Genomic DNA, 27,115 nt, shown 5'->3' on the forward strand with positions numbered 1-27,115 from the left:
ATCCTTTGTTTGGCTTAATTTATTACAAAAGCTGGAGATTTTTAAATCACAGAAAATCGTACAGACCTGAAAAATGTAACAAATGAAAATGATTATGTTAATAGACATGAATAAGAACAGGCAAGAGATCAAAAACGGTTCAAGAATGAGAAGAGTTTATTCATTCCATTCATTCATTCCTTCTTTTATTTCATTTACTGAGCACCTCTGCTAGAGGCTGGAGATGCAAAGATAAAAATAACACAGTCCCTGCCTTGAAGAAAGTGAGTTCTGTGAGAATACAGCAAGGAAGCCAACATCTGTGAAATAAGCCCATGCATGCTCCAATGGCACATGGACACGACGTCTTGGGAGCACAAAGGAGGATCACACTCAGTCTGGAGTGAGCGGGGTCTTCAGGGACAAGTAGGATTAAGTGGGCAGATAGGGAAAGGGCATTCAGAGCAGAGGGAACTGAATGTACAAAGCCGCTGCAGTGTGAGTACAGCATAAGAAACCCAAGTAGCTTGCTCTGACTGGAGCCTCTACACTTAGCAGGGAATGAAGATGGTGTGGTAGGAGGTACTAGCTCTTATGAGCCTTGTCCTACAGTCAGTTGTATTCTATAGGCAATGAGGCAGACAATAAAGACTTTTCAAATGTGTTTTTTTAAATAACAGCTATGTTGAGATATTATTCACATACTATAAAATTCACCCTTTTTAGTGTACCATTCAGTGTTTTTAGTGTATTCACAGTTGTGCAACATCTCCACTGTCTGATTTTAGAACATTTTTATCACCCCAAAAAGAAAACCCCATATCCATTAGCAGTCACTCCGCATTCCCTCCTCCCCTTAGCCCCTGGCAACCAGTCATCTACTGTCTCTGCAGGTTTCCCTCTTGTGGAGATTCCATATGAATGGAATCATATAATACGTAGTCTTTTGTGACTGGCTTCTTTCATTTAGCATAATGTTTTCAAGTTTCATTCATAGTGTAGTATATGTCAGTACTTCATTCTTTTTTTTTAACCTTTTTTCTTTTTTTTTTTGAGGAAGATTAGCCCTGAGCAAACATCTGCCACCAATCCTCCTGTTTTTGCTGAGGAAGACTGATCCTGAGGTAATAGCTGCACCCATCTTCCTCTAATTTATATGTGGGATGCCTGCCATAGCATGGCCTGACAAGCAGTGCATAGGTCTACACCCAGGATCCGAACTGGCAAACCCTGGGCTGCCTAAGTGGAATGTGTGAACTTAACTGCTGCACCACTGGGCTGGCCCCAGTACTTCATTCTTTTTTATGGTCAAATAATATTCTGTTGCATGGATATACCACATTTCCTTTATCCATTCATCAGTTGATGTGCATTTCAGTGGTTTGCACTTTTTGGCTATTGGGAATAAAGCTACCATGAATATTGGTGTACAAATTTTGTGTGAACATATATTTTCACTTCTTTGGGGTATATACCCAGAAGTGGAATTGCTGGGTCGTATGGTAACTCATGTTTAGCATTTTGGGGAGCTGTCAAACTTTTCTAAAGTGACCATATCATTTTAGGATCTTACTCACAATGTATAAGGGTTCCAATTTCTCTACATTCTTACCAACACTTGTTATTGTTTGTCTTTTTTATTCTAGCCATCCTAGTGAGCATGAAGTGATGTCTCATTGTGGTTTTGATTTGCATTTCCCTGATGGCTAATAACGTTGAGCATCTTTTCATGTGCTTATTGGCCATTTGTATATCTTCTTTGGAAAAATGTCTGTTAATATCCTCAGTCCATTTTTTCATTGGTTGTCTTATTATTAGTTGTAAGAGTTCTTTATATATTCTGGATACAAGTCTCTTATTAGATATCTGATTTGCAAAATTTCTCCCATTCTGTGGGTTGTGGGTTGTCTTTTCACTTTCCTAATGGTGTCCTTTGAAACAGAAAACTTTGAAATTTTGGTGAAGTCTAGTTTGTCTAGTTTTTCTTTTGTTGCTTGTGCTTTTGGTGTTATATTTGAGAAATCATTGCTTAATTTATGTTTACAAAGATTTACTCACATGTTTTTTTCTACAAGTTTTATAGTTCCCGCCTTACGTTTAGGTCTATGATCTATTTTGAGTTACTTTTTAGAATGGTGAGGTAGGGTCCAACTTCATTCTTTTGCATGTGGGTATCCAGTTGTCCCAGCACCATTTGTTGAAAAGATTATTCTTTCCCTCAAATTTGTCCTTTAAATGCCATTATAGGTATGCTAGCAATCACATTCTAAAATGCTATCAATTTTTAGATTTATAATTGCTTACTGACAAATTGAACTGACAAGAAAGGAATTTCTCTATTTCACAACTGGATTGTGTGTCTGAAAATTAATTTCTTAATAAATGTGTTAAGGAAACGTAGTTTGTTTTTTTTAAGTATTGAGTTCCTGCTGCTGTGTTGGGAACTGTGCTAGATACTGGGTATAAGATAAACGAAACGGACATGGTCCCTGCCTTCGTGGAGCTTGTAGTCTAGTGAGAAAATAACCGGTGGCCCTGCTATAGATTAGGGGAATTAAGGAAGGTATTTCTGTTAAAGGGTCCTCCACACAAAGGCGACAGCATGAAAAAAAGACAGAGGAAGGAAAGAGCTTGGCCTTTTGGGGAAAATAAAAGGTCCTTGGAGCGACAGTGTAGCAAACAAGAAGGAGGGCTGGACGTAGAAGAAGAGGCTGAAGAAGTGGTCAGGGGCCGGTGGATGCAAGACCTGGAAACCATGTCCCAGCTCCCCGAGGGACCCCAGCAAACCCGCAGGGGCGCCGCCCACGCTTTAAATTGTAAGGGAAACACAGCGACATCTGTCGGACACCACGGGAACTACTAACTCCTGCTGGATTTGCTTAGATGCCGCTACGATCCTTTGGATGGGTTTTCCGCTGTTGCTTTGATAAAAAACCAAGTCCCTGGGGAAAATAGGTGTGGAGCAGGAAATGACGGTGGCTGTGTCCAATCTGATTCCAAAGTTTGAGAAGTTATGCAGTGCCTGACAGGCCCTAAGCTGTTAGGACGTAAATATTAAGTTGTTTGAACCTAGGTAACGCTTAAACAGAGCTGTGAGGTATGTGTTTTCGACTAAGACTGCCTTGAAAAAATTACTGAGATACTAAGGGCACGTTGAACCCAGAAAATGTGGGAGCTTCTACTGGTCAGGATTTTAAAGTTTTATTCCAAGTGTTACAGGAAGCTATTAATAGGTTTTAAACAGGGGAAGTGACAAGGCTTTAATATTTTCTAGTAAATTGATATTAATCTAGACATTTTACCTAAAGTGATTTTGCTGTCAATTACTGTTCAATTAGCACAGTGTCTTAGGTTTGAATTTCAAAACTCTAATTAAACACTCCAATGTTTTCCTCCGTAACAGACAATTTTGCCCCAAGACTAGAGACCAAGCAAGAACCAAAGCAGGGGCCAGCCCAGTGGCGGTGGCACAGTGGTTAGGTTCGTGCGTCCTGCTTTGCTGGCCAGATCTGGGAGTGGACGTAGCACTGCTTGCTTGGTGGCAAGCGTCCCACATAGAAGACAGAGACAGATGGGCGCGAATGTTAGCTCAGGGCCAGTCTTCCTCAGCAAAAAGAAGAGGATTGGTGGCAGATCTTACCTCAGGGCTAATCTTCCTCAAAAAAAAAAAAAAAAGAAGAACCAAAGCAGAGGCAGGCTTCTTTTAGTGGCTTTCAAACTGTTTCTTTCTCCACAAACTGTGTCTACAAAAAAGTGGGGAGGGGCAGGACCCACTGCTTCTCTGATGGTTCTTGGCTCACTTCACGTTGGAAAGGATGGAGCAGAATTCCAACATAGACCAGGCTCAGAAAGCTGCTTCCTCTTCTAGTTACTTGAAATTTGTCTGACCATTGTGGCAGATGTTGCAGCTGCTATCAGTGTCCATTCTTCCCTTCTACTTTAGTAAAAGAACATTAGTCTCCATTTTATTTGGAGTTGTGCCACCAGCTAACAGACTGAATTTTCCAGCCTCTCTGACTAGGAGATGTGGCCATGTGACCAATTCAACCAATGATATGTGGACTCCCCAGAAGGCTGCTTAAAAGGAGCTGTGCTAGCTGGAAGGTGAGTCCTCTTTGCCCTTCTGCCCTTCCCTCTTTTGGCTTGTGTCACAGACTTGATGGTTAGAGCGCCACCAGCCCTCCTGGACCATGAGATGACCCTGGGAATGAAAGTCAGAGGCTAGGGTGATGGAGCAGAAAGATAGGAGGAGCCTGGATCTCCGATGACTGTGGAGCCACCATGCTAGTCCTGGGCAGGCTTCCTCTGGACTTACATATGACAGAGAAGATTCTGTCTTATTCTAGCCACTGTTACTTGACTTGGACTGTTTTTTGTTTCATGCAACCAAATCTATCCTAATAGTCCTGATGTATGATTACCTGAAATAAAGTCCCAGCACTTGAATCCTTTGTACATATTGACTGATGATTTTTATTTAGTATCAAAGGATGCTTTTTCTCTGGGCACTATTTCAGCCCCAAATTTATTCTAGCCAGTGCCCTTCTTTGTCATTATTTAGGCAGTTTACAGAGTAAACTGTTCCCTCTCTCTCTGTCCACACACACACACACACCCCACATATCCACACACACGTAGATATTCTGACAATACAAATAATTTCTCAACTTATAGATTCTAAAAATGATCTGTACTAAACAGCAGTAATTCTATCACAATCCTGGACCAGAAATGGAATTATCATGAAACGTGTGGATTGGAAAGGGAGGGTGAAGCAATTTCCCCAAGATTCCTCCCAACCACATACAAGGTGCCTGTTGTAGTCACCAGTTTAGTTTTGCTTCCCAGCTCACAACAATTCTTGCCCTCCGAGAAAGGCTCTACTGGCAAGTCTGTGATACGTGGCACAAGGATGAACCCCTAATGACCTAGTCTGTGAAACAATGAGGTGCCACCCCCAACCCCACCACCACCCTCCCCTGAGTAATACCTAATTGATCCACGAATGGGCATCTGACCAAGACTAGCGCAGTCAGATTTTTCCAGTGGGAACTAAGAGAGTGGTCCCTCTGTGATGGGGCGTTGAGGCCTGAGGGTCTAAGGAACTATTGTAGCCACATTCCCATCGTGTGAAGGAAGTTGCTCTCCAACAAAAGTGAACAAAGTTGATCCACAGAAAGACACAGATATGAACGACAAAGATTTGAGTCGCTAGTTCCAGTTGTTACTGAGGCCTGACCTCACCCTCTCCCACTTGTGTTTATTTTAAGAACCTCAGGAACTTTCCAGCAAAGTCTCCTTTTTGCCTAAGCTGATGTGAGGTGATTTCTGTTGTGTCTAATATGACGCCTTACATGGTTGTGATTGCTCTAAGACCTTATATAGATATGAAATGTTTATGATCCTCTTTCAGTTTCATGTGGACAGTAAAAACGGAAAAATAGGTAATAAAAAGCGAATGTAATCTCTAAGTGAACACATTTAGTCCTAACAATATTTCCATTTTCACAGATGAAGAAACAGGCTCAGATAATTAACTAACATGTCCACAAGGTAAATGGCAGAGCATTAGACAGAGCAGAGCTTAGATTAAAACTGAAGACTTGTTGGTTCCAAAACCTACTACCTTTTTGATGTGTTAATAAAAATGTATTGAAAAGATATGCTGTTTGTTTTGACCCCTCCTTAGAGGAATTATTCATGAGAATAAGATGTGATTCCCTCAGTTGGTTGATTGGACCACTCCCCAAATCTCATCCTGACTGGCCTGCCCTGGGAGCCCTTCCTGTCAGAGGGAGGAAGTAATAGCATCCTGGGGCTGGAGGGGAATCAAAGACAGGAACCAGTGTGTTTTATGTCATACTGAGTGAGATCACTTCTGTTTCTCATAGCCCATTCAGACTTGATAAACTCCTTACACGTCCCCTCATGCTGATAATGAGACCTCCACAGGGATGACATTTTTAGAACATTTGTGAGCAAATAAAAAGGAGAAATCCGTTCCCTCACCTAAAACCTGCCAAATGGTATATCAAATGTTAGTCCACTGTTTTTCCACCAAAAGCAAACATTTACTCTGAGTCATAGAGTTCTTGACATTCTATTATATTCCCTCAGAAAGCAAGTATCTTTTCACGTAAGGCCTTTTACCCCTGAGAGAATAATTTCAATCCTAGAGAGAGTTTTCAACATGGCCCCCTGACAGACAGGTAGGCCACTGCTGAGTTTCTGAGGTCTTTATACTACAACCAGGTTTACTGATTGCCCATATTCAGTATGATTATTATTATTGTAAATCTTATTTTATTGTGGTAAGAACACAACATGAGAGCTACCCTTTTAACAAATTTTTAAGTGTATAATACATTATTGTTGAAGTATTATTATTTTAATGAATATTCTGTTATGTTCTAGGCTGTGGCAGTTCATATTGTCTAAAACTTTCCAAATAAACCTTTTGAAATTAGAAAATAAACATGTAATAATTTTTTTTGAGGAAGATTAGCCCTGAGCTAACATCTGCTGCCGATCCTCCTCTTTTTGCTGAGGAAGACTGGCCCTGAGCTAACATCTGTGCCCATCTTCCTCTACTTTATATGCAGGACACCTACCACATCATGGCTTGCCAAGCAGTGCCATATCCGCACCCGGGATCCGAACTGGTGAACCCGGGCCACTGAAGCAGAACATATGCACTTAACTGCTGTGCCACGGGGCCTGCCCAGCATATAATACTTTTATGAGATTATTATAATCCACAAAGTAAATCTACACTAAATTGCTATTTTAGGCCTGAAACTTCTCTCTCATGGAAAAATATTTAATTAATAGAGAGAATGTGTTTTTTCTTTTACACGTGTTTTCTCAGGAGCTTTCATTTATTGTATTGTTCTATAAATATTTACTGAGGTCAACTGTATGACAGGCACTGTTCTAGGAACAGAGGTCAAGTTTCAGTAATGTAACTAGTCCAATGGCTTTTTTTTTTTTTTTAATTCTGTAAGATATTTGATAGAATAGTTACAATAGGAACCAAGGAAACACATTTACTAATTGGACCACATGTTCAGAAATAATTCCTCAGTGACTTTAGTGGACTAAAAAGATATTGCTCGTACATGACTTGTCTTTGCACACCCCCTTCTGTCTCTTTGAATTATTATTTTGTACAATATTACCTTGTACAAAACAGAAGCACAGTTGGTTTGGCATAACCCAACAAATAAGATAACCAGAGGCAGCTCTTCATTGCAAGTATGACTGAGTTTGTCGATGATTGCTTCTAGGCTGCAGTTAAAACACCTATCTCTATGACAGAAAACTTAAACTGGCAGATGAGGCCAAATTATGAAAGATCTATGTCTTAGTAAAGCAAAGTTTATTGCACAATTCACTGTCAGGAATGGGCTGGGGGCCTGTGGTCCATGTGACCCAGGTAAGATGAAGTCTTCTCTTCTTCCATTTACCTGCAAAGTGATTAGGCTCCCCCACAGCAGAGAGCCTGGATCTTTTATTTTTTACAGTCTTCTCTCTTGGGAAGTTTGGGATGAGTTGCCTCAGGATTTGGTCAGAGGGTAAACGCCACGCTTCCTGCCTCCCTTCTGATGTACAACTCAGAGCAGGAGGTTTTGACCCTACCATTTTTATGCTGAAGTTATTTTGACCAGATCACCAGGGGGATAAAAAAAAAAAAAGACTACGTAGAATAATCAGGCCTAAATAAAACAGACAGCATAAAACTATACTTGGAAATATTGGATTTCATAGAAACAGGAGAAAAGAAAAATGATAATGACAGATGCCATTCAAAAATTTTGTTTGATAATGTACAGAAAAGTTTAAATGTACAGCAAATATTTTAAATGTTTCATTTACAGGAAACTCTTTGGAAAATCAGATCTTTGTTGTAACATTCACAAGGGAAAAAACTCATTCTACTGAAACTAATTTTGGCAAATCAGAAAAGGAAAATGGAAGAAATTATCTAATAGCAATGTATAGAAGGAAACGTTTGAGAAATTGAGCCATCCTAATAGAATTTCTCAAGTAAATATTTTCATGGTGAAAATTCACCAGATTTAAAATCATAAGCACTGAACCAAAACTTTCTTGAATTGCAACTGGAAGGGTCAAGGCTCCCACATTCAACTTCTTTTTCAGGAGGGAGCATATAAGGGTTACTAGATGAAATAAAGGGTGCTCAGTTAAATGTGACTCCAGATAAACAACCAATAATTTTTTTAGTATAAGTATATGCCATGCAGTATTTGGGACATATTTTTCTGCCAGAAAATTATTGTTTATCTGAAATTCAGATTTAACTGGGTGTCCTGTATTTGTCTTTGCTAAATCCGGTAACCCTGGATCACAAGCATCTGTTCGAGGGACCTCCACACTCCCTTGCCTTGAAGTCAGTCCCCACCAGAATCCCACAAGTGTTTATCCGGAGGCTACTGTCTGATAACATGGCAGCATTATCCATCACAGGGAAAATTGAATATAATCTCAATAGGAATAGTTATATAAATTATGACATCAATTCCTTGGAACATAATGCAGCCATTAAAATAATTATGAAATAATTATGGGAAAATATCTGTAATGCAATTTTATACCAAGAGATGCTCACTATGAAACTGTACCTTTAATACGATTACAAAAGTGAAAATATGTGTGCATATGGGATCCCAAGTCAGGATTAGAAGCAATTTATTAGGCTAGTGGTACTATCGGGATCGTTTTTGTTGTTTTTAAGCATTTTTATAATAAATAAAAATTGGAAGAAAAACAAGTGTTCTGCAGGGTTGAGTGCCAAAGAGAGATTTTGCATCTAAGTTTGAGTCTCTTCTAAGAATTTCATAGTGTAAGCATGGATGAGGCTATGTTCATGTCGTGAGTTTAAACAATTTAGCAACTATGTTGCCTGTGTTCTTTTCTCATAGTTTATTAAATATAGCTTATTAGACTCATTCATTGAGAGATACTGGCTTCCTCTGTGTATCACAATTATCTTTTTCTAAGGGATACTCATTTTTGGCAGCCTCCTTCATTATACGCCATCCCTTCAAAGTTACCCAGTGCCCAACTTCCATTTGGAATCTCCCGTGATAAACTGGTCTCATTAGCCTGAGGATAAACTACATTCCGAGAACCTGAGCCAGAGGAATAGGGGAACCCACAGCTGTTTATTTCTCCAAATTTGTAAATTGTCCTGGATTTCAGTGAGCCTTTAAAAGAAATCATTAGTTCTCCAAGCAGAAACAAAAAGGAAATTAAAACTATTTATTTATTGGCTTTAATAACTGGGAGAGTGTGTTAAAGAGCCCAGTGTTGAGTAAATGTTATCAACTCTCTTGCGAAGAGTGCTGTTGGCTAGAGTGCAAGTTTGATAGTTATTGAATTTATGTCAAAATGCATTTTGCTGGCGTTGAGAGCCTTTCTGCACCGAATCCAGAATCGAAGTATATACTTCCTTGTGAGCAATTTAATTAAGAGATTTGTGGGTTTTTTCCTGCTTTTTCTCCCCAAATCCTCCCAGTACATATTTGTATACTTTAGTTGTGGGTCCTTCTAATTGTGGCATGTGGGACGCCACCTCAGCGTGGCCTGATGAGTGCTGTCATGTCTGCTCTCAGGATCCGAACTGGCCAAACCCTGGGCCACCAAAGCGGAGCGCACAAACTTAACCACTCGGCCTCAGGGCGGCCCCAAGAGATTTGTTTTTAAACTAGGATGCTTATCTCTTACTAATTCTCTTGCTAGAAATTCAGCTAATAAAAACTACACACTAAACCTACCTTTATCTTATTACAAATCCTTAACTCTGTTTGTTTAATTTCAGGATGGTTATTTCCAGACACTTACTATTTTATCTGATTTATAGTAAAAGGGAAGAAAGTTCCCCACCACATACCTCCCTGAATTTTTCTTTCTAGTTTCTGGGCTAATCACTCCCCCACAGTCGGCAGCTTATATTTTTTAAATGAAATATTCTACATACGGGAAAATAGAATAACATAACCTCCATGTGCTCTCACCAGCCAATAGTAGGATTTGCCATATTTGCATGAGATTTCTTTTCTTTCTAACTACAGATACCATTAAACTCCACTTTGTGTGCCTCACTAATCCCAGAGGCAAGCACTATTCTGAAATTTGAGCAGAATCTTCCTGTCTTTGATTTTACACTTTTATTACAAATGCATTTTGCCCCTAACTAATATGTAGAATTGTTTGGTTTAGTTAAAAATTTTACGCATGTAGCATCTGCAACTTCCTTTTTCTATTCAACATTAAATCCTTGAGATTTTTCTATGTTCACTTTTATAAATTTAGTAAATTAGTAATTGCCATGTAGTATTTCAACTATGTGAAATTACCATGATTTATCCCCTCCTTGTTTCTAGACATTTGGGGTGTTTTGATATGACAGTGAGTACCCTTGGACGTGTCTCCTTGTATATTTATTCAGTTTCTCTGGAAGCAGAATTGCTGGGTCTAGGGTATGTTTTTTCAGCTTCGCTAGAAAATGCCAAATTACTCTCCAAAGTATGTATACCCATTTATTCTCACATTAGTGGTGGATGAGTCCCCAATAATCACATCTTTGCCAACACTAGTATGTATCTGACTCTGCAATTTTTGCCAGTTGGGCTGTATGAACTGGTATTTCACCATGATTTTAATTTTCACTTACCTGATGACTAGTGAGGTTGACTATCCTTAACTGTGCCAGTTTACATACTTTTAAATTTTTTCTGTAGGGTCGTTTTTCTTTTCTTTATTTGTAGCGGTTCTTTATGTATTGAGTATGCCAACCCTTTGTCTGTTATATGCATTGCAAATATTTCTCCCATTCTTGGGACTATCTTTCCATTTTGTCTATGGTGTCTCCTAAGTAAAGCAGTTAAAAAAATTATATGCTAGAATGTATCAAGTTATTCCTTTAGGTCTGTGCTTTTTCCTTTATGGTTTGTCTCCCCCCCCCACCTCCGCTTCCTTCCTTCCATCCTTCCTCCCTTCCTTTCTTCATCCCTCCTCCCTTCTCCTCCTCCCCCTCTTCCTCCTTCTCCTCACCGTTATTCCTTTCTTTCAAGAAATCCTAGGGGCCGCCCCTGGCCCAGTGGTTAAGTTTGCATGCACCGCTTTGGCGGCCCAGAGTTTTGCCGGTTGGGATCCTGGGCACGGACACAGCACCACTCATCGAGCCATGCTGAGGTGGTATCCCACATGCCACAACTGGAAGGACCCATAACTAAAAATACACAACTATATACTGGGGGCTTTGCGGAGAAAAAGGAAAAATAAGATCTTCAAAAAAAAGAAAGATAGATATTTGATGCACTCAAGGAATTAGTATTAATTTTTTCTTAGTGTTATAAGGGTATTGAGGTCGTTTTTGTTTAGAGTCTGTTTTGTTTTAGAGATACATTCTTAAATATTTACAGGTGAAATACTGTGATGAGTGGAATTTTCTTCAAAAAGATATGAGGAGAGGTGCAGATAAAGCAAGATTGACCATGAGTTGTAATTGTCAAAGCTGAGTAATAGGTACACAGGGGTTCGTTATACTATTCTATCGAATTTTGTGTATGTTAACATTTTCCCATAATAAAAAGCATAAAGAATAGAATGAGAGAGAAGAAATTCTTTCCAATCTTGATATGAAAACATTTTCCTATATATTCTTCAAATAATTTTAAAGTTTTTTTTTTTTCATTTGGGCCTCTAATCCCTAGGTGACTCTGAAGGAACACCATAGAGGAGCCCCAGGGAACAGGCTTCGATGGGGCTATCCAAAGATGGGCAAGAAGGAATGCTAGTGTGGTTGGCCGGGCCCTATGACAATCTTTGCCCTGGGAAAGTGCTTTCCAAATCAACGAGGAAGACAGTTTGCCTTGGCTGTGTGGAAACATACTTTTTGACCCAGATTTGGAGAATGAAGCCCATTATTTTCTATGTAATAGGGTTAACCAAAGGATTTGGCCTTTATTAAAAGATTTTTATACACTTGGTCTCTTTTTGACCATTTATCCTTTTTTTGGCCATAAGTCAGAATATTTTTTAAAATGTGGTAATTGCATTATTTATCTAAGTAAAATAATTTTGCTAAAGCCTTCGTCTCAAAAAGTTAGCCTTTACGGTTCTGCCCTTGGAACTCCTACCTTCAAAGTAACATGTACATTTAGAAAGACGAAGAACCTCTTTCACGTTTCAGTGGGAGAGTGGAAGATGTTTTTAGATCTACTAGGAAAGAGTTCAAGCTAACGGTATTTGATCTGCTGGGATTTCCAACACATGTGAACTCTCAGCACACTTTCTACCAGATGGAGACAAATTGCTCACAGAGTCCATCAACTTATGACTTGCTTTAGTTACAGATCTCTTGCTTTCTATTATACAGGATGGATTTCCAGATGTTCTTCTGGTTTGTAGTTTGCTCATTTCTCTCCCAGAAATTGTCAAGAGATGGTCTGGACTGGTGGACCCTTTATCCTAAGAGGTGGCATTATTAGGCCACACAGTAGGTTAAACAAATGTACTACTTTGCAGACTTTGACAGAGTTGGTTTAGATTTTAGAGAGAAAAAACTGAGTTAAAATGGAGGCAGAATATATATTTTTTTCTTGCTCTGAAATAAAGTGAGACTGTCCAGCCTCACTGAGATTCAGGAGATCTCAGGATGAAGTTAAATATCCTGTTGTAACTCAGCCCAGCACACATCTCTTGGCTTTCTTTCTTGCAAGTTTAACAGCCATATTATTTTATTGCGTATCCATCATGTGCCTGGTACTCTATCAGCCCAACTCTTTCTACAGATAGACTTAACCAGCCTATTACTAACCCTTCTGGTAAACTATACAGAGAACTCGGTGATGCTTCTTCAAGTAGATATGCAAGAATTCAAAGAAGTACATTCTGGTTGTCTCTGCTTACCTGTCCTTTTGGTTAAGAACCAAAGGGTACTCAAGAGAGACTCAGAGAAGGGATATTCTCATCTCTACCAATCCTCAACCTTTTTTTTGCTGAGGAAGATTTGCCCTGAGCTGACATCTGTGCCAATCTTCCTCGATTTATTTATTTATTTATTTACTTACCTACTTATTTATTTATTTACTTATTTTTCAAGGAAGATTAGACCTGAGCTCACTGCTGCCAATCCTCCTCTTTTTTCTGGGGAAGACTGGCCTTGAGCTAACATCCGTGCCCATCTTCCTCAACTTGATATGTGGGACACCTACCACAGCATGGCTTGCCACGCCGTTCCATGTCCACCCCTGGGATCTGAACCGACAAACCTTGGGCCGCCAAAGCAGAACATGCGCACTTAACTGCTGTGCCACCAGGCCGGCCCCCTTTATTTTTTGTATGCGGGTTGCCACCACAGCATGGCTGATGAGTGCTGTAGGTCCACTCCCAGGATCCAAACCTGTGAACCTGGGCCGCCAAAGCATAGCGTGCCAAACTTAACCACTATGCCATGGGCTGGCCCCTATTTTATGGTTTAATAACCATAAAAATAAGCACCATTGTAAAATAAGATCAGGAACATCAAGTACTCGATGGTCTCTGCAGCTTCGATTTTTCCCTGAGAGAGGCAAAGATACATTGTTGATGAATTTGTCACTTCCAGTACGCACTGGCGTATTTCTCATCATTTGGTCCATAGCCTAGCATGAGCATCCAAGAACTTTCAAAGTCTTAGCTCTTTTGTTGCCACAATGTTGCAGACCCACTCATTCTGAGTCCTATTGCTTTTTTAACCCTTCAAATAGAAACTTCCAAGCTTGGGATAAACATAGAAGAATAACAGAGATGGGAAAGTTGAATGAAGTTTAGCAGTAGGACAGAGTCTGAAACAATGAGAAAATGATTATAGAAGGGAGTTGCATCCATTTATTTACACTCTAAATTCTTCCCAAAAAACCGTTTAAAGTTGCTTAAAAGACACAAGGTTGAGATTTTGCACTTTCCTATCAGGATATTACACTGCAGTTTTTAAAAGGACAAAGGGATGATGCAACACTAAAGTTTAGCCTTAAGTTTCTTGGTGGTCGAGGCAAAGGGGGGAGTCCTTGAGTTAAAGAGCGCCAATGAGCTGATAAAAAGAAACATAAAGTTTGTAAGGAGATAGTTTTTTTTCCTGGGACTAAATTCTAAGAGAAATTCATTGAAATAAAAAAATTAAAAATTAGATACTGTATATATTAAAATATGTGTATTTATAAATATATAATATATTATATATATTAATATTTTGCCATATATTAATTATATTGCATATTATCTATTATATATCAATTATATTTTATTATATATTAATCTATTTAATACATATTAGTATTAGATGTTAATATAACATATTATATATAGTGTTATATTATATGTAACATATAATATAACATATGATATATACAACATATAATATATATAACATATAAATATTATATAAATATATATATAGGTACTATAATGTATAATACTAAAGTATACATATTTTGTGAAGCATATCGTGTCATCTTTATCTTACAGATGAGGAAACTGAGGGTCAGAGAAGTTACATTGACTGGACGCAGCCAGATTTTGAACTCTGAATTAAAAGCCTACACTAGCTGGTCACACCACACTGCCTCTCAGTGGACACTCATGTGTATTGTTTGTGTTTTTTTGGACTGTGGGTTCATTTTCAATAGGGCTTTATCTGCAGCAATATTCTGCAGCCTGAACTGAGGCATAGTCCATCCAGAATAGTTTTGCATTTCTATGTTAGGCACTTCACGTATGACTGACCCCCAAGGGCTTCTTTTTCTAGGATCTTGAGGTGGGAGCTTAGAGGATTGATTTGGGGCTTTTCCTCTTTTCTAATGGATGCATTTAGAACTATAAATTTCCCTCTCAGTTCTGCTTTAGCTGTGTCTGCTTTAGCTTAATAAGTTATTTTTTCATTTTCATTCTCTTCAATGTATTTTTTAATTTCTCTTGATCCTTCCTGTCTGAGTCATGGATTATTTAAAAGTATATCATTTAGTGTCCAAGTATTTGGAGATTTTCTTGTTATATTTCCATTGTTGATTTTCTATTTGATTCCATTGTGATCAAAGAACACACTCTATATGATTTTAATTCTTTTAAATCTGTTGAGGTTTGTTTTATGGCCCAGGATATGGTCTATCTTGGTATATGTTCTGCGGGTGCATGAAAACAGTGTGTATTCTGCGTTGTTGGGTGGAGACTTCCGTGAATGTTGATTAGATCCTGTTGATTGATGGTGGTGTTCAGTTCTACATCTTTGCTGATTTTTGCCTAGTTGTTCTATTAATTGTTGAGAGAGGGGCGTTGAAGTCCCCACCTATAACTGTGGATTTGCCTATTTCTCTTTTCACTTCTCTCAGTTTTGTTCTACGTGTTTTGCAGCTGTAAGTGCACACACATTTAGAATTACCGTTCTTGGTGGATTGATCCTAAAACGTCCCTTTCTGTCTTTGGTAATCTTCATTGCTCTTAGGTATACTTTATCTGATATTAATTATAATATTAATTAATTAAGCCACTCCTGCTTTTCTTTTATCAATTTTTGCATGCTGTATTACCTTTTTCCATCCTTTTACTTTCAAGCTACCCATATAGTTAAATTTGAAGTGAGTTTCTTGTAGACAGCCTATGGTTAGGTCATGTTTCTTAATGCATTTTGCCAGTCTCTCTTTTTTAATTAATATACTTTATTTGAGCACTTTTACGTTTACAGAAAAATAGAGCAGAAAGTACAGAATTCTCATATAGCTCCTAACCCCTATCCCCAGTTTCCCCTTAGTAACATCTTCCATTAGTGTGGTATATTTGTTACAATTGATAAGCCAATATTGATACATTATTTTAAACTAAAGCCCGTAGTTTACATTAGGATTCACTCTTTGTGTTATCTATTCTATGAGTTTTAACAAATCTGTAATGACATGTAGCCACCATTATAGTATTATACAGAATAGTTTCACTGCCCTAAAAATCCCCTATGCTTCATTTATTCAACCCTCTCTCTTTCTCTCTTAGTCCCTAGCCAATTTTTTTCTTTTTCTTTTTTTTTTGCTTGAGGAAGATTCTCCCTGGCTAACATCTGTGCCAATCTTCCTCTATTTTGTATGTGGGTTGCCTCCACAGCGTGGCTCCTGACAGCAGTGTAGATCTGCTCCTGGGAACTGAGCCTGGGCTACTGAAGCAGAGCACACCAAACTTAACCACTAGCCCACAGAGCTGGCCCCCAGTTTCTATTATTTAATTGGTGTATTGAGACCATCTATGTTGCATGTAATTATTGATATGTTAGGGCTTATGTCTATCATTTTTTTTCCTGTTTGTTCAGTTTTTTTGTTTCTCTATTTCTTTTTCCTGTCTTCCTATGGGTTACTTAAACATTTTTTGGAATTCCATTTTGATATATCTGTAGTGTCTTTGAATGTATCTCTTTTTTTTTAAATAGACTTTTTTAGGGCAGTTTTAGGTTCACAGCAAAATTGAGTGGAAGATACAGAGATTTCCTGTTTACTCCCTGCCCTCACACATACATAGCCTCCCCCATTATCAACATCCTGCACCATTTGTTACAATTGACGATCCCACACTGACACCTTATCAGCCAAAGTCCATTGTTTATATTAGGGTTCATTCTTGGTGCATATATCAGCTATTATTTCTTCAAATAAATTTTCTGACCCTTTGTCTCTCTCTTCTCCTTCTGGGACACCTATAATATGAATGTTAGTGTGCTTGATATTGTCCTAGAGTTCCCTTAGACTGTTCCCATTCTGTATCATTATTTTTTCTTGTTTCTGTTCAGGTTGCGTGATTTCCTCTAGTCTTTTGTCTAGCTTCCTGATCCATTCTTCTGTACCCTCTACTCTGCTATTTAGTCCCTCTAGTGAATTTTTCATTTCCAGTATGGCACACTTCATTTCTGATTAGTTCTTTTTTATCTTTTCCAGTTCTTTGTTGATGAGCTCACTGTGTCCATCCAGTCTTCTCCCAATATCTGTGAGCATCCTTATGAGTTTTTGTTTGAACTCTTTGTCAGGTAGGTCATTTATTTCTGTTTCATTTAGTCCTTTTTCTGGGGTTTTGTCCTGTTCCCTTGCTTCAAATGTATCCCTTTGTCTCCTCATTATGCCTCTTTCTCCGTGCTGATATCTATGCATTAGGTGAGTCGGCTATGTCTCCTGATCTTGGAGAAATGGCCTTAGGTAAGAGATGCCTTTTGAGGCCCAGCCATGTGCTTCCCTCTCGTCACCAGTACAAATGATCCAGGAGTGACCCTTTTGTGGGCTATTTGTGTCCTTCTGCTGTGACAGGGTTTCTCTTAATGCAGGTACCCAGGGAGTCTAGTCTTTCCTTCCTTGGCCAGCTGTTTGTAAATCTGGTTTGGGGAACCTCAGCACCATTGGCTCCAAGGTCTAACAGCACACTCCTGTTGCAGTTTTCCTGTTAATTGGGTAGGTACCCAGTGTAGCTGGCTGCTAGGCTCAGGGGCTTACAGTTGCTATAGGCCTCAGACCTGTAAGGCTATTGTCAATTCTCTTAGGAGTGTAGCTGAGTGGGGCAGACCCAAGGCACTGGAGGACTCAATTGTTTCAGGCTTTGGAAGGTGGGGCTGATCCTTTTTATGGCTATTTCTGAAGACCAGGTCTTCTGCCGCTGATAAGCCTCACCCCCCACAGGACCACACACACCATCCACACAGTCCTGTCCATGCACACTTCCCTCCCCCGTGGAGTGTAACCTAGTGCCCCACTGCAGAGGCCCCCACCTCTCCACCAATGCCCCCCACACTTCACCTGGTCCTTACACAGGCCTTGTCCCACAGAGGCAGACACCCTCACCTGCATGCTGAGGATCAAGGCCCCCAGTGAATGCAGGCCAACAAGTAGCCTGAGGGCTTGCTGTTCAGCAGGGCCGGTCCCTAGGGTGGGAGGCCTACCCTGACTGAACAGATTAAATCTGCTCTCTAATGGGTGTGACAGACCTTCAATGGTGTCTGCCAGGGTCTGTGTCAGCATGCCTGGACTAGCTCATGACAATGGCCACCACCAATGTCTCAGTCTGTGGAGAGGTTGCACCTCTCACCAAGATTCACCCAGAGCCTACCAGGTGAGTCTTCTGAGTCCTTTGAGACCAAAGGACTGTCAGCCTTCTCTCTGTTGGTTTTCCATTGCTAAGACAGGTGACTTTGTGCATGGGACTTAAATGGCCAGTTCTTTCATCTGATAGCTTTTCTGCAGGTGTCCTTGCTGCAGTTAATACCAAGTGAAGCCAGATAGTAACACCCTCGTCTCAGTTGTGCTGAGTCTGAAGGATACTTATAGTCCTCTCAGTTGTGCTGAGTCTGAAGGATACTTACAGCAGTATTGGTCCCCACTCCAGACCTCACTCCTCAAGGGACAGCTGCATACCGTAGGGTGGCTCCTGCCTGGCCAGATGAGAAACTCCGCTGTTCCTGAAGGTGGCTTTTTTTCTGGCCACAAGGAATTTCTGCCTCTTCTGCCTTAGTCAGGACAGTCCCTTGTTGTGGGGGTTCTTTTTATCAAGTTTTCTTTCCAGGGTAATTTTTCCAAAAATAGTTGTAACCGGGTTGTGTTCGAGGGAGGAGATGAGTTCAGAGTCTGCCTACACCGCCATCTTGTCGAGATGAAGTCTCCCTGCCCTTTCTGAGGCTGTTTTTCTTTCCTGTCCTTCCTAGCAATGAAAACAGGGGGGACAACAAAGCTGTGACTCAAGCCCACACCAGAGCCCAGAAAAATTTCCAAGACCCTAGAGATGCCCCAGGACTGGGGGCTTGTTAAATGCAGGAAGAAGGGTCTTCCTGGCACTCTGAGGATTAGCAGTGAATGATAGAAAAATCTGGAGTGACAAGAGTGAGGAAGCCAAAAGGCACCCAGGTCTGCCCACCTAGGACGAGATGCAGAGTTATCTCAAAGAGGGCGTCCCAGCCTGTAACAGCCCCCAGGGAGCTATGATGGGCCGAGCAGTGTGGGGAAGGGTCCATTTCATCTGCAGTGGCAATGGGAGAGGGGCTAACCCAGGGAAGACTCACTGTTTTTGTATTAATCACACTGGATGAGCAGTTGGATGGACAGCAGTTAAGATTTGTGTAAGCAGAGTTAAGTCTGTGATGGAGACGTGTTGAGGAAAACAGGCACACAGAAAACCAGTGTCTCGGAGAACCCCATCGGAACCATGCAATCCTCTTTCTTCTCTAGATAAACTGCAGAGGTTTTGAAAAGGCTGGGTCCTCAAACAAATCTTTGACCTGACTATGGAGCTACACTGGCCGCTCTCTCAGCTCTCCAGCTCCTGTTCCCCCTCACAGAGCTCACATCCTGGCAGAGCACTGACCTGGTAGGAGTCTGTGTTTGAAAAACTCTGTCTTTCCCTCCTGAGGACGGAAAAACTCAGTTCTCCACCTCAGGTGTGTTTCTCCTTTACATTCGCACAGAACACTTCACTTCTGACACTTACGGTCACCAAATGTGTGGGGTTTCTTCCCCACACCAAGCAATTCTCCACGACACCAGCTGGGTGCTCTACAGTTTAACTTGATTCTGACACTAGAGTGTCAGATCTCACAAATTTGGGGCTCAGTCTCACAAGACTGCTCCCACCCTACTTCAGACACAAATCACAAATAGTAGGTCCCCAGGTTACCCACAACTTCCATCCAGCTTTGCTACAAATTGGAGGTTCTCGCGACCCCCTCCTTGGGTTCCAGTAATTTGCTAGAGCGGCTCACATAACTCAGGGAAACATTTACTTAACGTTTACCAGTTTATAAAGGATAGGATAAAGGGTACAGATGAACATCCAGATGAAGTGATACATAGGTCCTTGTCTGAGAGGGTCCTGAGCACAGGAGCTTCTGCTTCCACGGTGTTGGTGTGAATAACTCTTGGAACGCAGATGTGTTCACCCACCTGGAAGTGCCCTGAACCCCATATTTTTGAGATTTTGTGGAGGCTTTCTTATGCAGCCATGGTCAATATTAACTCCATATTCAGCCCTCTGCCTTGACAAAGGAATGAGAGGGTGGGACAAAAAATTCCCAGCATCTACTCGTGGCTTGGTCTTTCTGTTGCCCAGTGCTCATCAGGACCCCACCTAAAGTCTCTTCTATAGAACAATAGACAGGACTGTCACCCAGGAAATGACAAGATTTCAGGAGAACTGTGCCAGGAAGTGGGGGCAGAGACCAATACATATGGTCTCACAGAGTCATATTGAAAGGTGGTTCCTTGCATGGCCAAGCCTGATTTTCGAGGTCAAGATGAGACCCACCTCTCAGTTCCCCTGCAAATGAAGCAGACAGGAGGACCCACCATGGTCCCCATTGGCCCTAGTTGTCCAGATTGACGCTCTCCATGCTCCCCAGGTACCTTACTTGTTCACACTGGGGACTGTCATGCCACAGTGAAAATATCATAAGGCGTGAAGAGGCTGAAGACACATAGAAACAACAGGAGATGCCAAATGCGTGCTCTTGAACATGTGCCTTGACGACAGTACAGGCAAATGAATTCAAATGCTCTCATTCCCGTTAAGACTGTGTGAAACTCTATGACCAACAGAGAATAGACGTTCTTTTCAAGTCCATATTCCAAGTAGTCAGAAAAATTAACACATAGTGATTGAAAAGTACAATCCCTAAGTCAATCCCCAATTCCCACTGACAAAAAGATGTCCAATGATGTCACCAGGGAATTCCTCTAGGACTCAGAGTGCCCTCTCTCTAAGGTACAGGCAAAACTTGAGGCTCCAGGGGCCTGGAGCTGGCAGGAGGAGGAAGGCAAGATCTACTCTAAGAAAGAGAATACATGTAGGGGAAACCACGGAGATGAGAAAGGGCTGCTTAAGACTGGACTCAAACCCAGGTCATGGACCCAGCCCCAGTGTCCACCTTAAAGGTCGGAACTTCAGCTCACCTTACCCACACCAAGCTTCCGGGTGGGACACACAGGCGTCTAAACTCTGGAGAGTGAAGACTGTCTATTTTAGGCAGAATAAGAAGAAATTGGGTGCAGACAATATAAAAGATTAAAGAAGATGAGAAAATGCTTAATTCTTGGGTTTGATACTACTGAATTGGTCTCTGCAAATGTGTGTATGTATGTGGGTGTGTACATGTGTGTCTGTGTGTGTGTGTGTGTATGTCTAGCATGTCCCATAAGTCTTTGTGAAGCTTTTCTAACTTCAGAAGTACAAATGCTACTAACATAGAACACAGTATTGGAGGTTTAATTACTTACATTTTTCTTATCCTTATTTTAAGTAGTAAATGATTAGTTTGAAGTTTTGTGTGAGTCGTTCTGAGAGAAGATGGTAAAGATTGACGGAAACAATAACAACGTTAATGTTCAAAACTAAATAAGTATAAAATTAAGTTTGACTTCCAGATTCCCGAAACTAAAAACTTATTACATGGACAAATGGAGTTGAGATTTGCACAACATGGATGAACCTGGAGGGCGTTATGCTCCATGAAACAAGCCAGACAGAGAAAGACAGACACTGCCTGGAGTCACTTACATGTGAACTCAAAAAACAATAAAAGAAAGGTCAACTCATAGAAACAGAGAATAGAAAAGTGGTGGCCAGCGGCTGTGGGGTGGGGGGAAATAAGGAGAGGCAGGTAAAAGGAGACAAACTTTCAGCTCCGAGATCCAGAAGGTCTGAGGATCTCATGTCTGATGTGGTGACTAGAGTCGAAAACACTGAATTGTATAATTGAGATCAGCTAAGAGAGCAGCACTTCAGCGTCCTCACACACAAACAAAGTCAATAAGTGAGGTGAAAACAACAATCAGAGTTGAGGACAGAGGAAAATCAGAGTAAGAATTCCTGGGAACTGGATCAAATTCCTGGGAGAACTTCAGACTTCCAAAGGACATGAGATAGGTCGGTTCAAAACCAAGAATCCAAGAGATGGAAGGAACCAGGTGATATCTGGCTTCCAGGTGGAAGAAATAGAAAACTGACTAAGGTCTCGAAGGCCCAGGAGGGTGGAGGGATGGAGTTGTAGGCCAGATGGTGGGGGAGGGGCTGTGGACCAGCCTGCTTCCCTGCTGTTCCCTCCCCAGCCCTCAGGACCCCTTTGTGACAAGACCACAGTTATGTCATGGGGTCCTGGGGTAATAATCTCCAAGCCACTCCCAGAGCTCAGTTGCCTGAGGGCAGCACTGCGTTTCAGACATGGAGAATCCTCTCATGTTTCTGAAAAGCGTTATTGCTACCTGGCTGAGCTCCAGTTCCACTTCCTGGGTGATTGGTACCATCCTCCCCTTCCTGTGTGGACTGGGGCTCTTGCTCCTGTTCCTTCCCTCCCTCCAGAGGAATCCACCCTCACGACCACCTTGCAAACGGAGACACATCGGGAAGGTAAGAAACCCTGGGCCAAGACCCACCAGAAGATGAGTCTTTCTTCTTTTCTCCTATGATTTCCACTTTTCTGAATCAACTAGAGGGACTCCGGGGATGGGAAAGAATAGAACATCATCCTTCTAGGGATAAGCCAGGCTGGGTGGGCAGGCATTAGAGTGGGTACAAGGATTTCCATCCGAAGATCTCAGAGCAGGAGTCCAGGTGTCTCAGAGGGCTGGCTCCAGGGAAACTCTCCAGTGCAGTGACCAGCGGTCAAGGAAGGGATGCTGAGTGGGATCTGTGTGGGAGGTCAGGCCCTGAGCACTGGTTCCCCAGCCGCCTTCCCAGGGAAGGTGTGTTGACCAGGCCTTTCCTCTATCGTGGCTGATCTGAGGGCAGTGCTGAGCCCCTGAGAGCCTCTGAGCAGGACCTGGAGTGGGGCTCTGGCCTCGGGAAGCAAAGTCCTCCCTGAGGAAGCTCAGAAGCTTCTGTATGTCTGAGAATGTGCGTGATTCTTGAACAGAGGAACAGTGATGAAAGAAATCCATGGTGGGTCTCACATAGAAAATCCTTCCTTATGTTCTTCAAAGAAGGAAGACACCAAATATTCATTTCATGTTCTATTATCCACTTTAAAAATGAGTAAAAGGAAAGAAACAGCCCAGAGCCCCAGGAGTTGAGTGTAGATGGTCATCTTGCTCATGAACACTGAGTGTCTACAGCTGGTCCAGAGAGAGGAGAGAGAGCCTTGGGTCTCAGCCCCTAGAGTTGCTTGTTTTTTCTCTCCTCTCAGCGTCAAGTGGAGCCGAGAGGGAGGAGCAGCAGGAGCAGGAAGAAAAGGGGAGCTTTGAAAGGTAAGCTTCTGCCTTTCAGTGCTGTGCCCCAGAGCTGGCCTCCACCTCCTGTTCCTGAGCGCCCAGCTCCATGGGCTGGAGGATGCCAGGGGCTGAGCCCGTCCCTCAGGAAACAGAGCCCTCAGGGAGGCTCCCAGGAAGGAGATGAAAACCTGAGTACTTGCCAGATTCTGTGCTGGGAATCAAGGCCCAGGCCAGGAGGGGTCTGGAAATGGGTGTTGCCCAGCAGGGGCATGTGGGCTGTGGTGGAGGTGGAAGCACTTTGTCAAGGACAAATCTCAACCCATCAGCAGCTTTGCCATCTCCATCAGGGATCCTGTGGCCTTGGACACTGGTGCCTGGGATCCAGAGTCTGACCTCCCAACAGTCTCCCTTTTAAAGGGACATTGCACGCAGCCTCCTGTAAGAGCCCTAGGCCCCCACCTTCGGCGCCGTGACCCAGTGTCCTGATTTCTAGCTTACAGAGCTGGTCGGAAGGGCCTGGCAGAAGTGTGGAGCCCGATGTCGCTTTTGCAAAGGTAAGGAACCTTGCCCTTCTCTCCTGGACTTCTTCCTCCCAGAGTCTCTGATGTGGCCCCAGGGCTGCAGGCAGCTGGGGGCTAAGCTGGGAGGGATGCCATGGAGACAGGGGTGGCAAAAGGCTTGGGGTGAGGGACAGCAGGAGAATTTGGTGAAGAGTGGGTGGGGCCATGGAGGGCCATGGGTCTCACGGGGCCACCCCCGGCTGGCCTGCCCTGCTGTCCCGGGCCCCTCTGCTCCTGGATGCAGCTTGTGCCTCCTGTCTCCCGCAGCTCGCCGGGGAGGCTGTCTTCCAAGGGATGCTTCCATCACTCATCATGTCAAGACTACCCTGAGGAGGCGTGCAACACAGCGTCTGCCAGAGCCCACCAGCCGTGTGGGAAGCCTGTGGAAGGTGCTCCTCTCGCCATGACTCCAGCACTTTCCCTGGCTCCTCTGGCTTCCACCCTGCCAGCAGAACCTCCAGCTGACTTGACCAGAATCCCACTGGGCACCATTGCCATGAGCTCAGCTCCAGGTCACTCATGTTTGCCACTTCCCACTTCAGGCCTCAGTCACATGAGCTGTCGCATTGAGTTCCTCTACCGGTGGAACATTATCAAGGTCTTGTTCTTTCCCATGTTATCACACTTCGAGTCCCAGCAAGGGCATGCGTCCTGCCACCAACCAGTGCCCTCATTCTGGAGAGGCCCCACAAATAGGGAGGGAGAGACTGATAGCCCCTCAGTTGCCAACCCTGATGTCCAGAAGCTGCTCGAGACAGAAATCACGAACAGAATACAAACGAAGGTCTGGGAAAAAGAAGAACAAGATGATCCAGGCACTCCTCAGATGCTCGAAGCACCCAGTACCACATCTGGGCTGAATTTCCAGTGGGGCCTACCCCTCCTGTCCTTGGAGCCTGCAGATCTGAAAGCATGTGAGGCTCAACCCTCGGCCCTTCCACGGTTCACTTTTTCCCCCTCTGCCACCTGTGATTCTGGGGCCCACTTGAGAGCCGACATTGCAGAGTTCATGGGAAAGCCTCTTGAGCCCCCTCCAGGAGAGAAACATAAGACTTTGACAGCAAAAGCATCAGTTCCCAGCCTGGCCTGTCCCCTCCCTGCAACCTCACCTGTTTGTAAGGAAAACCAGAAGGCCCTGGGAGAGACCCTACCTGGTGATGGCCGTGACCTCTCAGAGGCTTCTCTGACTGCACAGGAGGGCCGGCCGCCTTCCCTGAGCTTCACATTCAGCCTCTCAGACAGAAATGGGCAGAGTGGGACTGTCGTGGGGGCAGAGCAAGGCCGTCTACACCTGAGTCCAGGGTCAGCAATGGCCAGGAATGAGCCTCGGGAGGAGAGTGGGGGCGAGGCCTCACCAGAGCCCTGCTGTGGGGTGGCAACACTGGAGGGGGAGTCAGGGTCCCAGTCTTGGAGCCAGGTCAGGGGAATAGGAGACACCCTTGGGACCCAATCCCTCCAGATCTTGCAAGAGAAGGAAGAGGTTTTTCGAGAAAATCCATTCAGAAGAATGTTGAGATGCTTCCTGCCATGCTTGAAGCCCAACAAGGATGAAGCACCAGAGGATCCCCTTGCAAAGGCAAGCCCCCATCAGCCACTGCCCAGAGCCAGGCACAGGTCACACACAGCTCGGCGTCGGATGGCAGGGCTGTTCAAGCACCATCGACAGTGACATCCTTTGTCTGGGCCCTGGGAGAGAAACTGAGGATTCGCCAAGGACTTCGTGCCTCCCAGATGAAGCATCACAAAAACCATTTCAGCCCTGGGAAGCTGGACACACCTGTTACCACGACGTTCCCTCCTCCCCAGAGCAGAGAAGAACGATGACAGAGGACAGTCCCCAAGATGCCCCCAGGGGCCACAACTGTCCTAACACGAAGGAGTGGATCAGAGACAGGCATGGCAACTGGACCTTGCTATCCAGGCAGCTGCAGTCCCCAGCCAAACCCTGCCAGCCTGGGCTGAGGGTGGCAGCTGCCTCAGCCCCACATTACCCACCATGCTGTCTTCAGATACATGTCTCCTGGGGTGAGCCAGACTGTGCCTGACACACCTTTCCTCAAACAGGGAAGTGGAGGAACAGACAACCTGGTTTTTCTCCTTAGTCTACCCTCTGTGCCAATGGCGTCTTCCTACCCCAATTTTCCCCAAATACATGTTTTTTCTCCTGAGAGCTGGTGGCCTCTGTCTGTGCCCTGCTAGGGGCAGAAATGGGGTCAGGCTCTGCCCTTCCTGAGTGTCTGCTTTGGCTTCCAGAAGGGACAGGGCCATGGGGGGAGGCTGACCGCAGCGTGGCTCACCCGCCCTCACCCCGACTCCCTCATTGCACCTGAAGTCCCCATCACGCTGTCCTTACAAAAACAAATGGAAGCTTTAGGATATTTCCAGATGAGCAAAACCTCTAAGACCCAGTATGGGTCCAGCCTGTCCTCTCCTGCGTTCTCTTGCCCTTGAACTTGTGCAGTGTAGGGAGGGGGTTTGCAGAGGCTCCAGGAAGTGTAGAGACAAGTTCACAGGTCACAGAGTGGGGAGGGGAGTGTGGGGCAGTGCTGGCCCTGAGTCCAGAGGGGGAGGAAGCTTGCCCCGCACCTTGAGCTCTTGGTGGGAATAGATGATGCTGCCCCAGGAGCTTCTTCTCTCCCTGCTGAAGCCGCGATGGAGATGGGCCTGCGCAACCCGCTCAGCCCAGCGTCACCCTCCCTCTGTCCTTGTCACAGTCTGGAGGAGCAGCAACGACGACTGTGCTTCTGGCTCTGAGGGCAGGCGGGTGGGGAGCATGGAGGCTGCTGCGGGCCGTCCCCCTCTGCCCAGAGGAGCAAGGGGCCCTGCTCTGCTGCACCTGCCTTCTCTTCCTGGGGAACGGAGGCGGGGGCTGAGTGTGTGGCGTCACCATCTGATGGTGGGACGCTGTGCGCCTAGGGTGGGACGTGGGGGAAGGAGGCAACTGCCACCAGAGTTTAATCATTTACCTATTGAAGGAAAGTTTTTGATTTTTATAATTTTACCCCTTACGAATAAAGCTGCTATGAACGTCTTGTGATGGTTTTTGTGTAAACCTAAATTTTTCTGCATAATAAATATCAATGGCGATGAGTAATGAAGGTTTGAAAATGGGCCCCACTCCGGGATCTTAGAAGGAAATGCATCCTGCATTACAGATTGAAAGGTTGAAACAGGTCAGAGAGAGTAAACCTAACACCTTGTCTTTGATTGAGCCATTTCCTGAGGAAAAGTCCATTACCTAACGCACGGCACAGATGCCGAGGACAGGGAAGGGACAGGTGTCATCACATTTAATAAAACACTGTCAAAACGTATTTGGATAGGAGACGCATGACCTTTAACTTGTCAGAAGCTCTTTGCTCT

General features: G+C 43.4%; 1 protein-coding gene across 7 annotated transcripts in view; it reads left to right on the top strand.

Moving 5' to 3' along the window:
- Nucleotides 1-26,784, top strand: part of LOC106782218 (spermatogenesis-associated protein 31E1) — a 31,366-nt gene extending 4,582 nt beyond the window's left edge. Inside the window, exons 2-7 of one of the 7 annotated variants that reach the window (XM_070242027.1) lie at nucleotides 1,040-1,103; nucleotides 16,956-19,362; nucleotides 22,345-22,392; nucleotides 23,168-23,228; nucleotides 23,686-23,746; nucleotides 24,020-26,784. In XM_070242027.1, the coding sequence (XP_070098128.1) occupies nucleotides 23,730-23,746; nucleotides 24,020-25,421 (1,419 nt within the window). In that variant the 5' untranslated portion in view covers nucleotides 1,040-1,103; nucleotides 16,956-19,362; nucleotides 22,345-22,392; nucleotides 23,168-23,228; nucleotides 23,686-23,729 and the 3' untranslated portion in view covers nucleotides 25,422-26,784. Of the gene's footprint in view, nucleotides 1-1,039; nucleotides 1,104-3,987; nucleotides 4,084-15,000; nucleotides 23,229-23,539; nucleotides 23,747-24,019 lie in introns of those variants that run through there. The other 6 variants (XM_070242009.1, XM_070242017.1, XM_070242030.1 and 3 more) reach the window with 6 other exon arrangements.
- The last annotated feature ends 331 nt before the right edge of the window (nucleotides 26,785-27,115 follow it).

This window comes from Equus caballus, chromosome 1 (genome assembly GCF_041296265.1).
Source record: "Equus caballus isolate H_3958 breed thoroughbred chromosome 1, TB-T2T, whole genome shotgun sequence".
Classification (NCBI taxonomy): Eukaryota; Metazoa; Chordata; class Mammalia; order Perissodactyla; family Equidae; genus Equus; species Equus caballus.